The sequence below is a fragment of the Ischnura elegans genome, chromosome 12, assembly GCF_921293095.1.
Source record: "Ischnura elegans chromosome 12, ioIscEleg1.1, whole genome shotgun sequence".
In the NCBI taxonomy this organism is placed as follows: domain Eukaryota; kingdom Metazoa; phylum Arthropoda; class Insecta; order Odonata; family Coenagrionidae; genus Ischnura; species Ischnura elegans.
In genome coordinates, this window is record NC_060257.1 from 6,824,388 (window position 1) to 6,838,872 (window position 14,485).

Genomic DNA, 14,485 nt, shown 5'->3' on the forward strand with positions numbered 1-14,485 from the left:
GATTCAGTGTAAACATCAGGATGGCATAATCGATTGTTTTGAAAATAGGTAGAATCATATGATTTTTTAGTGGGCATCGAATCATATGATTTTTTAGTAGGCATCGAATCATATGATTCTACCGATTATGTGAAAGCAATGGATCATATGATTTTTTAGTAGGCATCGAATCATATGATTCTACCGATTATGTGAAGGCAATGAATCATACGATTATACCGATTCTATGTTGCATAATCGCGAGGATATCATTCGAATTTTCGATACGAATTTTCTCTATCACTAGAAATTCAAATATACTTCGATATAATGCTATATTAAAATGTAGCCACCGGTACTTGATTATCACGCGATTAGAGATACATTAAAACCACAACTAGTGCAGCCGATTTTTTTCAAGTGAAAATCGAGCTTGAATAATCGATTCAACGATTAAATTGACACCCCATAATCGATTACATAATCGAAACAATCGGAACACATTAATCGATTATCATCGAAAATCGATAATTTTTAACCATCACTAGTCTGTTGCCGTCAGTTCGCCGGCAGTCGCCGTGTAGTATTCGGTTAGTAGTAGCAATAGTATTCAGCAGGACATGTTTACGGAAGAACTTGGCTGCACATGACGATGCACTTGAAAATGTTGTTGTAGCAACGAAACCGTAGCAACATCATAGCACTAACACATCCAAATAGTGGACACTGATAATAACGAAATGGGACAGCAGAAAATACACATATTTGCACCAATTACCAACAATATTGGATTCACTACAATCTATCCTGTAAAAATTTCTTTTCCTCCAAACATATAAAAGAGCCATTTCATGATAGCCTTTGGTTAGCAAGGGAAATATGAAAGAAAGAAATTAACAAAAATTTTAGTTCAAATTTTTTGCTAAAATAGTGTATTCTAGATGCTAATACAAATAATAAATTGATGAAATATTATGAAAACCTTCTATTAAACGATACAGTTAGTGGACATCGTAGTGGGGTTGCCAGGTATTTCGTTCGGGGAGAATCCAAAACCAGGGAGGAAAATTTTGAAAAACAGGATACAAAGTAGAGGGATTTAAACTTGACGATGACAAGTCCCCTCTTAATAGCGAACACCCCTCAAAACCGAACATTTTATCCAGTGCCATTACTTTCCGCTGTAAGGAGATTTGTTTTAAATTGTTTTTGGTTCTTGGCGGATCATGGGTGCAAAATGGTGGCTTGTGTGGCGTCTCCGTGCAGTTCGTAGAATCCGTAGACTTCCTCTGGGATGTTGGAAGCAGCAGGACCCTGGTCGACGCCATTGATGAAAAAGTGCAAGGCGCCAGTCTCGGATATCATCACTCCCATGCGATCTCCAGGCTGCGTAAAAAAAGGAGAAACATTTTACCCTTTCTAACCCAGAGCTGTTTTCAAAAGCAGAAAATTTCAAGACTCCTTACTTTAAAAATGTGAAAATTTTCTACTCAATCATAATTATTGTGGCAGCTTTAGATTTCGCCATTAAACTTTAGAGCACAAAAGAACACGTAGTTTAAATCTTTCTTGACTAGAACTGAAAATGTATACATTATTGATGTTACTTAGACGCACCATTCGGTTTTTATAGGGAAATACCATGAATTTCATCAGAGTGACGTCATGTGGTCACATGACAGTAATGTGGTGCTAGTCTGTTGCTTTCTCCATTTAATTTCCCTCGAATGACGACAAAAACGACTCCCGTGATACACTTTACGCAAATACACTCGAATTATTAACAACTGCTGGCATATTTTCGCGAAATTGAAACTTAGGTAATGGCATTTTTACTTTTATTGTACAAATTAACTTAACACAAATTGCAAACGCAATTGTCCTTAGTAATTACTCACGAAGAAAATCGGGAGCGACGACACGTACACTTAACGCAAATTATAGATGCAAATGCCCAGGGTAATTTATGCTCACGAAGAAAAATCGAGAGCGATGACTCGAACCATTACTTCACTAATCAAATTTCACACAAGTTGCAAAAGCAATTGATTTGTATTAATCGGAAGCCACGACGCGAACGACAGAACGCCACTATTTCCATTACATGACTTCCTTTTTGTTTATTTTCGTCTCGACAAAGAGGATTGTTGTCCATTATTATTTAACTCCCATTATTTTCTCCCGCCGTGAAGGAGAATTGCTACAATTAGAAGTGATATTCGCATATTACATGTTGCCACAATTGAGAATTCGAAGAGATTAGTGCTCTGAAGGGAGCTTCAGGCATATAATGTGAGATCGTTTCTATTAAAAACAGTGGAAAATAATAATTTTTCTCGCCTAGGAAATTTTAAGCCCGTTGAAGGGGAATAATAAGTTATTGGCACCTTATTTTATTCGCACTTGTTCTTGGTAGTATAAAAAACAAAGGAACGCTAGATGAAGGTGATAACGACGCGAGTATTATCATTTTTTGTCAAGGTCCGTTGGGTCATGAAATAAAAACCAGCGTGAAAAACAGAGGGTTTTAGATGGATGGAGTACCGTTCGAGGGGGGAGGGAGAAGTTGGACGGTGGAATGCTACTTGAACGAAAGAGTAAAAGGGAGAGAATAGAATTTATTGACTGAGTGAAAATGGGCCGGCCATGACTGGAATGTGATCATTCACATAGACTCGCAAGAGCAAATTATCAAAAGAATAGGGTAGTTTCATTCATCAAAGAAAACGAAAGGCATTGATTACGATTCGTTACGCACTATTAGTGTATGCATAATACATGTACAATTTATTTGGTTTTACAAATCCCAGTGTAGACGAATGTTAATGGTAAATTTTAAACTCACTTGAAAAAGGTCAGATTAGCGCCCATGTGATGCCACTCCAAGTGACATCACAGGGGCCCTGATGCTATACGAGTAGTCAGGAGTTTTACATCGTCCGAGATTACAGATGCATGCATGAGGCACAGAGCCCAGGGAAACATCTCTTAATAATCACCTATTAAAATTGCCCATGGTCTGAAAGTTTCCTTCGTTTGATAGGTTATTAATAATCCTGATTTAAACCAAGCGCTATCTGATAGCAGAATACTCTGCTACCTTATAGCTGCCTGCATCGTAGCGGCGCTCATAGCCTCGCACCAAGGTGGCCTCACACGGCGGCACCCGGAACCAGAATGATGTCACACGGGCTCTTCCCAGCATTAATACTTAGCCGTCGCGTTTTTGCACGCTTGGAAATTTTCACTTTTCACTTAATCGCGAAAAATAGATATCGTCATTTAAAAATCTAAAAGCGTGAAATACGTACCAACTTCAGGAGTAATAATCTTTCAATTTATGCTATAAAAATACTAGGAAACCACCCTATTCGTTATCTGGACGGGAGAGATGAGTGAAGATTTTCCCCACTCAATCATCAGGTCAAGCTAATCGTAAAATGGGTTTTGTTAAAAGAATATTAGGAAAGTGTGACGACAAAGTGAGAGAAATTAGCTACTTTCCCCTCGTTAGACCCCATTTAGAATACGCTGCCAGTGTTTGGGACCCTCATTAAAGAGGCATAATAACAGAGTTAGAACGCTGGAAAAGAAGATCTGCCAGGTACATGAAAGGACGTTACGATAGTCTTGTTAGTGTAACTGACCTCTTAGATAAACTCGATTGGGAATCTATCTCAGACCGTAGATTGAAAAATAGACTAAACCTTTTGGATAAATTCAAGAGCAGTGTCTTTTCTAACGAAGTTAGCCATATCTTACGGACGCCAAAATACTACGAAAGATAAGATCATATAAATATAATGAGAAAGATAGACTGTATAACAGACAGATCCAGAATGTCTTTTTTTCCACGATCAATAAGAGACTATAACGGCTGCGTTAGAACTCACTGATAGATTAGATAGACTGTAGATTAGACTGTAGTGTAGCCTACTTATGTATACTTTAATGCATGTTTCCGAATTATATTATTACTTCTAACAGCATGTGGTAGTATAATTTGTTAGTGTGCGTGACGTTTTTTGGACGTTTGGTTATGTGGGAATCCAATTGCATGCTGGTTATTGATCACCCCCTGCCCTAGAGGTGGCTCGCAAGGGGGGTTATGTAGATGTAGTTTAGCTCGTAAGTGTATGATAAGAAATTTAGATAGTTACCGCCAGATTTTCATGAGTTGGTGGCGTCTTAAAAGGTCTGATTCGTTCTCACGTTCAGGGAGAAGTTTTCATTTGTTGACGGTAGGCAGTAAGGTAGTTGAAGGCTCGAGAGAGTGTTTGAGAACACAGAACCACGAGAGTCACATGCACAAAAGTCGTGGGATATCGAAGAAGTGCACGAAGGCACTGGGAATGATTTCGTGACGTCATCAACTTATCTGCGAAAGGGTTAATGCCTTTAAATTTTCGTAGCGAATAGCTCTGAAGTACGGCGGCGAATTGAGGAACGGAAAAGTACGTGATTCTTTTGTTTTTCGATCTCCATCTCAAGTAACAATAAAATAAAATTGGTGATCTACTATTCTTAATTGGCACATTGGTTTCGAAGTTAGCAGAAATTGGCGTTGTTTACAACAAATCGATCACTTTTAGTGGTATAAAATTTTTTTTCTGCAAACTGTTAATACTAGATCTGGTTTTCAAACATAAACATTGCAAATTACTGGAACGAAAACTGTGGGGAGTACCAATCGCTCAAAATTGGGCAACTTGATTTTACGCCCAAAAAATGGGTACTTTTTTGAGAAACAATTAGTAACAGGTTAATGCTACGGAGCCAAAAATTTTAAAAAGCCAATGATCCAACGTATAAATAAATTCTCTATCGTATGTTTTTTGTTGCATTGAAATTGATTGCTTCGTTTAGAGACGATACAGCTCCTCAAACTCGGGTGTCTTGCTTTTTTTATAGACGGAAACCATTTGTGAGAGAAGTCCATGTTGGGGTGGGTGATAGGCCTGGCTAACTCAAAAAACACTCAACGCTAACTTAAATTTACAGGTAAATAATTTAAAAAATCACTCTCCAAAATAAAAATAAAGACATGAAAGAGGCGATTGCGATTTTCGGTCGAATTGAACGACTCCACGACAATTATGAGCAGTTGCTAAGGATAACAAAAATAACCGTAAACAAAGAAAGTTGACAAAAGAGAAATGAAATCACATTTGGGACTGAAAATGATTATTGATCAGCATATTAGAGTCTTACCTGAAATGCGTACATGTTAGCAGCTGTGTATTTGGGTAATATCGCCACATTGTTACTCCATACATCGGGTCCGTAAAGTGACCAGGTACCAGACCTAAGGGTAAAAATACTCAACAGTTAATTGTTCACCAGTTTTTTTAACGGTGCTCATTGTTCTTTTTCTCGGAAAATACTGAATTTGAGATTTTAAAAACATTAAATAATGACGACACAATCTCATAAGAATGAGGATATTTATTGTATTAGTTGGTCATACCGATAACCGAAATTGAACGGGAAGGTTTTGATCTGAGGCAAAATAGCAGAGACTGCTCACTTGAAACAATGGAATTATGTTGCTCTTCCGCAAGCGAAGCCAAGAAATTGCGCATCTGGCCATCTTGAGGGAATTTTTTTCAGCTCGGAAAATTTCGATGGAACTGCGATTAGAAGGATATAAATAACTATTTGTGGCGACGGTAGGTGGCGCCCATAAATACTCTAGTGATATAAAAACTATAGTGGCGCCATTTTATTTTGTATAGTTGCCAAGCAGGCCTATATTTTGTTTCGTTTAAATATCTAAGTTTTCTATTTCTTGAAAGAAAGGAGAATATGACAGTGTAATGAATTACTTAAATCTGAATAGTCTTCAACGTAGAGGGAAACAATTTGGTGTTATATTTCGATATTATGTTTTGAACAATTACATGAAGTACTCAACTTTATTATCATTTCTCTCTTTGCTAAGTACTTTTGGTGAATACAGAACTGAGTAATTTGTTCAATGTTCCTTATCTACCAAATAATTACTCTTTCTACATGCGACTATACCGTGCAATGAGAGATACCGATGAAATCTCAAGGGACGTTGACATTTTACTTCCTCTTCGAGGAATTTCAAAAGAAATGTGAGGAGCAATGTTCCTTGACTGTTTTGCCTTTCTTTTTTTATAATTTCATGTCTATATTCTTATTTAAAATTTGTCTTATTCAGTTGCTACTATTGCCACGATATCTTCTTTCGAAGTTTTCCTTTATACCCTTGATGTGTGTTTTTTCTTTTTGCTTTTCTTTTTACTTTAAGTACCCTAGATACTTGTAATCAATGTACAACGATATATAGAGTTTTCTATTATCCCGTTGTATAAATATATTATTTATTATTAACTCAGAGACTGTGATTGTAAAGGGTCTTGCTTAATGAACACCAATAAATTAATTAGATAAACTTGGAGATCTTCTGACTAATCCATCTCCTCATAGTGTCACATGGTATTGTTTCTGTACCTCAAATTCACTTTTCTTTCATCTCTAATTTGAGAATTTTCCCACTCGATGTGCTAATTCATCGGAGCCGGCCATGTTCGCGCGAGGTTAAGCCTGGCTTTAACTGCTCCCGCATGGCGACCAGCGTTGCATTTTTTCCGTTCAAAACGAGCCTAGCTTCGCGTAAACAACGCTTGAGCTGGATTTATCTCATTGAATTAATTCCATGATAATAAAGACAGCATTAAACCAAATATGGGTACAGGAATATGGCGGTAGGCCATACTTTTTGCCTAAATTAATGAAGGCGACAATGAGCGTTCCTATGATTCACGCTACTTTTCCCAGGTCCTTAACTTTTTCTATAGCCGATGTCCCACCGTCAAATTTGTATCAAAATATTTGCATCAAAATTTGATGCAAATATATCGATATTATCGATAATATACGGGAACATCGGCTACCAACTCCTTCTCCAACATGTTTAGTACGCTTATTCCAACGCCTTCATACTTGGTCCAAAATTTTTTATGCAAATTTGACCGTGGGACACCGGCTTGATAGCGTCGCCAAAGTGAGATTAATGAACTCAATGAGAACAGTAATCTCACGATAAATGCTACTTATGGATAATTTATTTAAATAATATTAGAGAGATGGCAAAACTAGGCTACATGATATATAAGAATGACACGACCATACATACTTCAAGCTGTTCATGTGTTCGGGGATGATGGGGTCTCCAGGGCTGTGTGTGGTGACCCCGATGCCGTTGGCGTATCCTTTTGTAGTTCCTCTCTTGTCCATCCTGACCTCGAACAGCTCACCTGGCTTCAACGGCCTGTTCGTCAATACGGGTCCATTGCCATCCAACCTGAAATAATGGAGAAACTTACATGAGAAAGTAATTTTCGAACTTCTTTTCGGAACATTGGCACCATATTGTCTTCAGCCCGGTTTAAAGAAAACAACACCAGTAAATATAAACTACGTTCAAGGAAAAAGTCAGCCTTACAGTTGTCATAGATAATAATTAGCGCTAACCCGACACAATCTCTTATTTCTCTGCAGAACTATAAAAGCAAACTTCCGCACGTGAGGTGTTGGAAATGAGGGGAGTTTTTTTTAGCCGCATCGATGTTTTCTCCGTATTTTATTTCCCAATACCACATTATATCCAGTTTATCTTTCATTCCGATGTCATTTTTCCACCTATCACGATTACAACTAACAAATGACTCGGTTACTAAGCGCAAGAGACAAATGGATGCAGAACTGCGGGGGATAAAGGGTCTAGCAGGTTAAAATGGCGAAAAGTGCCCCCAAATGTTTTGAAAAACAAGAAATATGCATGAAGTGCATGAAAAATTATGCGTTTCCCCAAAGATTAAGGCCCTAAAAATCGAAATTAACCCAAAAAAATGAAACACGATTTTTCGTTTTTTAACCATGTCTCCAGTTTTTATTTTTGTAAAATATTTTTCTTAATTTTAAAATGTATATATTAATGCGTTCTAAGATCCTGATTTTTTTTCAAAATATTTTGACCGAAAACTGAACTTTTGCATAAGTTTGAAAATTTCAAAATTAAATTCCAAATGTTAAGGAACAATATACACGCCGAAAAAATATATGTTGTTAACCCTACATCGAAGTATAATCCTAATTTTTTCAGACTTTAAAATTGGTGGAACACTATCAAAACACGATAAACTGCTTTGCGCCATTTGCATCTAAGTATTCCAGGAGGATATTTGATTTTATTTTTGAGGGCAACAATTGTTGATCAGTTTGTAATATTGTTGATTAAGAATAAACGTTAACATAAACAATGCCTCTCACACTTAGATTAATCGTAAGTATTGGTTATACTTATAACCATTCTGTTAAGCTTTAAGTTCGTCTTCAAGCTTCAAGAAATACACTATGTCTCATTCCCACACCAATACTACATTAGCTATTCCAGCACATGCGCATAGAATTATAGTTGCTAACCGATTTCCATCATGTGCGATGGGACGGCATCAGGACAATTACATGAGGACGTCAAGGTGAAAGGACTGATCAACAGGACAGGTTGAATAGATGTTTGGTAGTGCTGCATACGGCGTCGCCTGGGCTTTGAAGACCTTACTCTTCATATTCCCCTCGTAAATCAATATACCTGCCAGTCTTTCGATGCCAATACTCACTTCAGTTTGACCACTGTGTAGCCTTTGTTGATGAGCGCCGTATTCGGTCCTGTCTTGTGATGAAACTTGAGCCGATCGGCGAATATTTCACCGTGGTATGGATCTGAAATTATTGCACAAACAAATTATTATGGGAAGCATAGCAAGGAAACCAGTCGCAAAATGAAGAAATAATTCATCAAAAAAACCGTTTGTCACATTCAAGGACTTGTACAATTTTATTTTGACGATATTTTGGTGTCGGCAGGGCTTCCTTACTACCAATAGTCGCGAGTTCGATTTCCGCGTTGGCAACTTGTCCCTTTCTTTTTTTTGATGTACCATATCTATCCATCTATCGATCTAGTTTCCATCGATCTAGTTTCTCCCGGAGCTCATCAATCGATGGAAAATAAATAATAATAGTACATAATAAAAATAAGAGCAAAAATAACAATAATGTTTTTTTACAGCAAAACTGTTTTTTTTTTAACGCTATCATCGTCATCATGGTGCTGACCTCTTGGATGTTTCGTCAGATGAAAAAAACGTGGCAGTCATTCGGTGCTTCATTGGGACTGTGTGGTGGATGATCAAATTGTTCCCCACCAAATGATGCGATGAGATCTTGAGTTCGATCGGCTGCATGTGGACTGCATTGTCTTGCAGTAAAACCATCCTTTTACTCAGAATGCCTTCTGAATTCTTTCTTCTGAATATCAGAGTCCAATTTGTTTAAAGTCTCAAAATATCTCACAGTATTTATAGTGTCACCACGAGGAAAAAATAAACCAGCACAATTCCATTCCTGTCCCAAAACTCGGGTCCAGAACAGCTTTGCTATGACTGTCAACTCAGGCGGCAATTTTCCATGACAACGGTAAACAAAAGCTTTGTGATCGGTTTGTTAAAAACTTAATACGAACGGAAATTATGTGAAAAAGTAGTTTAAAATGTGGGTTTTTATTTAAAAATAAAATCGTCACAAAAAGTTCACAGTTATCTTTTATATTTCAAAACGGCACTTACTTAAAAAAACATTCAAAAATTACAACAATGCCGCCCCTTCCTAAAATGTTACCCTATTTTTCCCGTTTATTCAACATAGATCAGAAAATGCGCTCTATTTCCGCTCTATTTTCACCAGGCGACTCCTATGATAACACAACAGAAATTTTACCGATAATGTTACTTACTAACTTAAAAATTACCATTTTTCAACTTTCATCGGTCACTTTTTCGTAAAAATCAACTTTTCCTTCATCCTGTTATTAATTTATCAACAGTGCACCTTAAGTTCAATCAGCTCGATCGTGTTTGGTAACTCTCCAAACTCTGACATTTGTATGGCGCTCAGCGAGGTAACGTAGCCACCATTCTAGAAGGTTATATCGCAATCTACAAGAGCATTCATTACGCCAAAAGTTTTAAAATTTAAAGACAGATTGAAATGCGTATCACACAGAAAAGCGGGCGAATACCTTTTAGAACTCCTTGCAGTCTGATCATCTTCCTTCCACCACATTCGAACAATTCCTCCATCAGATGAACACCTGATTCGTCGCCGATTTCTTTGGTGGAAGTAAATTCCACCCAATGGCCGCTTTCGTTACGGAATCTGGTGAGAGAAATACTCCATCGCCGAGAGGCGTTGGTCTTGGGTTCGCATTCTCCAACATCTGCTGCTTCTGAGCTTCCCGTTAGCGTCCAGGCTGCGAACGCTATGACTATTAGTAGGCGGAGTATCTTAGACCGTTCCCCTGTCGCCATGTTACTCTACCCTTATGAAGCGATATCCAAGAGACAGAAACAATAACTCCCTTTGGTTAGACGCTATTTATATGTGCACCTCGTGGAAGGAAACACGCCAATTTCACCATGGTGATAGCAAGGGTGAGGATAACCGCTTCTTGGCCATTGGAATGTGTACAATGGAACTCTTATACCTTATTCTGGAGGTCGTTCTCAAGATGGGCTTTTTCTAGGTCTGACATGAGGCCGGGTAGTATCAGTATTTCATTATTTACAGTTCACTGAAGTATTTCGTTGACTTGAGCTCAGTGTCCGTGATGCGTGAATCCTTTGAAAAAATTGACGATCGCACTGACGGATGAGTGACGGGTGAATAAGAGAAATGGGAGTTCTAAGGGTCCTAAAGACACAATCGACGCTTTTTTCGTCCGCCTCTCCTCTGTCTTATCTCGAAGAGTCTCTCGTTATTTTTTTCCTGCCCTTCCGTGGACGATGACTTGGAAATATTTTGATTCATTAACAACATAACTTCCACTCAAACAGTTTTAAAATCACGAATAGGGTGGTTTCCTATTATTTTTTTTATCGCCAAAATCGAAAGATTATTTCTCCTGGAGTACGCATTTCACGCTTTTAGATTTTTAAATGACGATATCTATTTTTCGCGATTAAATGAAAAGTGAAAATTTTCAAGCGCGCGAAAACGCGACGGCTAAGTATAAATGCTGGGAAAAGCCCGTGTGACGTCATTCTTGTTCCCGCTACCGCCGTTTGAGGTGACCTTGGGGCGAGGAAATGTGCACATTAGGGTGGGCCGAAAAAAAGTTTTTTTTTCCTGATCAAATTTGCCCTGTTTGCACATTGGCTGGGGGACACGGGTGGAACTCGATGGTAGCCTCTTCCTCGTGGTGAGTTCTGGGTAGTTTCTTTACGAAACTAGCAGAGAGCTACTTAGTGAAATGCTTGGTGTTCAGGTTCTGTTTTTTCTAAGCCTTGGCTGAGTTTCTTTTTGAAAATAGCTCCACAGGTACGTTATTCGTCATTATGATTTATGTTAATTTCAAATAATTTACCTTTTTATTACTATTTGTGGGATTATTTACTACCATATGATGACTTATTTGCTAAAAAATTTAATTCAATCGAAGTAAATACTATTTTACCTGCAAATTAACCCCCACAATGGAATTTTAGAAACGTAGGCAAAAATGAGTTGTGTTTTGCGGGTGGCCTATACTCTAATTTTGTTGTCAATTCATAGACATTGTTTGAACCATAGATTTTATCACATAAACTTCAAATTTCATTTTTAAAAACGATAAACATGTATCCTTTCTTTGATATTATCCATTATCCCATATTTTCATAAAATTCGTCTTCATAGCCGTTTGATTCTGAAATCAGCCTGATTTTTCGCAAAGTTTTAAACTTTAGAGCTCGGGCGGCAGTGGTTAATTGTATCCGATTTGAAAAAAAAAATATTCGAGATCCTTGTATCATTTCGCAACTTTCCTGCATAGGGCAAATTTGATCAGGAAAAAAAAACGTTTTTCGGCCCACCCTAATGTGCACTGCTACGATGGGGGCTGCTAGCGGGTAGCAGAGTGCCCTGCTATCAGGTAGCACTTGGCTTAAATAAGGATTATTACTAACCTGTCAAACGAAGGGAACTTTCAGTACTTCAGTAATTTTAATAGGTGATCATTAAGAGATGCTTCTATGAGGTCTGTGCCTCATGCATTCATTGGTAATAACAGACGATGTAAAACTCCTATCTACTCGTATAGAAACTAGGTCCCTGTGACGTCGCGTGGAGTGGCATCGCATGGGCGTCAATCCGGCCTTTTTCTAATGAGGATAAAATTGACCATTAACATTCGTCTAAACTGGCATTTCTAAAACCAAGTAATTAGTATATTATGAATAGACTAATGGTGGGTAACGAATCGCAATCAATGCCTTTCGTTTTCTTTGATGAAAGAAACTACCCTATTGCAATATCCTCTTCATATTCTCTTTTCGATGCCGAGGCCATACTCATTGACATCAAATGAGGGTCCAAGGGGGACCCTTTGAAGGATACAACGCAATAATTCATCTGGTTCGCCAGATCACCCGTGGAGGGAAATTGAAAGGGAACAGGGAGGCGATGGATATGAGCCCGTCGGCGCCTCCAGGGTGAGGATAGGGATGGAAGGGTGGGATAGAGAATACTCGCGTTACCATGGTAACCATGGGGCCCACTGCTAGCGAAACCGTTACTTGATTCAACAACGAAATTGGAAGATTTTTCCATGAGGAGAGAAATCCAAAGATCATTTCGTTTTATGGGCATGGTGACAAGAAATGAGGACCCAACGGGGATTAGAACGCTCCGGGGCTGGGACCCAGCACTACAACTGATACGCCCGATCACCCGGGGAGAGGAATGGAATGGGAAGGAAAAAGGATGGAGGCGCCGCCGCGACAGGAGCCCAACGAAGCCTCCAGGGAGAGGATAGGAATGGAAGGGTGGGATGGGGAAATACCCACTTCGCCATGAAAGCGACAGGGGCCCACTACTAGCGAAAACATACTTTGTTTTACCAACGATTTTGGAAGATTTTTCTCATCATCATCTACACTGGTCAACAATCCTAGGATTGGTTTGACGCAGCTCTCCACTCTATTCTCCTATCAGCTAATCTTTTCACACCTACGTAATTCTTCTCTTTCACATCTCCCTTTACTTGTTCCATATATTTTGTTCGAGGTCTTCCTTTTCCATTCTTGCCTTCCACTTGTCCCTCGACGATTGTCTTCATCAGGCCATCATGTCTTAAGATGTGGCCTATAAGGTTGTTCCGTCTTCTTATTAAGGTTTTCATGAGGCTTCTCTTCTCTCCTACCCTTCTTAGGACTTCCTCGTTACTAACTCGGTCGATCCATTTGATTTTCATCATTCTTCTGTAGCACCACATTTCAAAGGCCTCTATCCTTGCTTTCTCCGCTGCGGTCATTGTCCATGCCTCACTTCCGTATAGGAGCATACTCCAAATGTAGGTTCTTATAAATTGTTTCTTTACTTCCATATTTAAGTTTCCCGCTGTAAGCAGGTCTCTCTTTTGGTGGAATGCTCTCTTCGCCAGGGCTATTCTGCTGATGATTTATTTCTTACTTCTCCCGTCACTAGTTATCTTGCTTCCCAAATAACAGAATTCATCCACCTCTATCAGTTTTAGCCTCCCTATATTATTGTTAGTCTTGACTTCTTCTCTTCTGCTGCGTACTAATATCTTGGTTTTCTTCGTGCTTGTTTTCAGCACGAAGAAAACCAAGATGAAAGAGAAAAATCCAAAGATCAAATCGATGGGCAGGGCATAGTGACAGCGGATTCGGGAACCCATGGCGGGGGGCGGGGGGGGCGGGGGGCGCAAGGGGTAGTCTCTCGAGGCCCGGGAACCAAGTCAGAGACTCATACGCCCGCGCCATCTCGAGAGGGGAAGAACAGAGGAAGGAAGGATGGGAGGCATCGCCGCGATGAGAGCCGGTCGACACCTCCAGAGGAAGGGATAGGTGTGGAAGCGAGGGATAGGGGATACCCTCGCCGCTATGAGAACCACCAGGGCCCACCACTGATGCCTCGTTCAGACTACGATCGTTCCAGCGATCGTCGGAACAAGCGTGCATTCACACCAAGGTGCGTATAATATAATAAAATATCTACATTTATAATTACATTTAATAACTACGGTCATAAAAAGTGATTCCATCGCTTAATCATGACCATTGCATTTGTAATCAACTGATTGGGGCGTTACTTGGTGGAACAATGAAATGTTCATGTTGAAACAAAACTCAGCACTATTCCACAAACTTTTATTTTAACAGTTAAATAGTTACGACTAGACAGTAAAATAGAAGATAAAAAATACACCGTCATTATCAAGACTAACAGAGCAATAGCGTACCACGTTCAGCCTTATTTATCCAACAATAGTGTAAGGAAATGAGGAGGGGGAACTAAAAGAGGAGGAGTGGGGGGTTGGGCATTGTTTGTTGGATTTGAGGGTCAAAACACAAAGTATAAAAGCTGGGGTGGGGGTAACGAGGTCAGGTGGTAACGAGGTGGACGTTGTACGCTA

At 39.1% G+C, this 14,485-nt stretch overlaps 1 protein-coding gene across 1 annotated transcript; it reads right to left on the reverse strand.

The window, feature by feature from the left end:
* Positions 1-949: 949 nt before the first annotated feature.
* On the reverse strand, positions 950-10,562 carry LOC124169352 (neuralized-like protein 4). The gene is made up of 5 exons (XM_046547942.1): positions 10,091-10,562; positions 8,631-8,733; positions 7,145-7,312; positions 5,191-5,284; positions 950-1,365 (listed from the first exon to the last, which is right to left on the reverse strand). Exons 1-5 carry the CDS (start codon positions 10,377-10,379, stop codon positions 1,204-1,206), a joined length of 816 nt encoding a protein of 271 aa, XP_046403898.1. The 5' UTR covers positions 10,380-10,562; the 3' UTR covers positions 950-1,203.
* Between the last annotated feature and the right edge of the window lie 3,923 nt (positions 10,563-14,485).

Bases quoted from the DNA above. Each gene is read 5' to 3' on its own strand.
- LOC124169352 (XM_046547942.1), bottom strand. From the start codon at position 10,379: ATGGCGACAGGGGAACGGTCTAAGATACTCCGCCTACTAATAGTCATA. The intron at 7,313-8,630 runs GTGAGTATTGGC...CCATTATTTCAG, and splicing joins TACACAGTGGTCAAACTGAA to GTTGGATGGCAATGGACCCG. The intron at 1,366-5,190 runs GTAAGACTCTAA...TTTTTTACGCAG, and splicing joins CTAACATGTACGCATTTCAG to CCTGGAGATCGCATGGGAGT.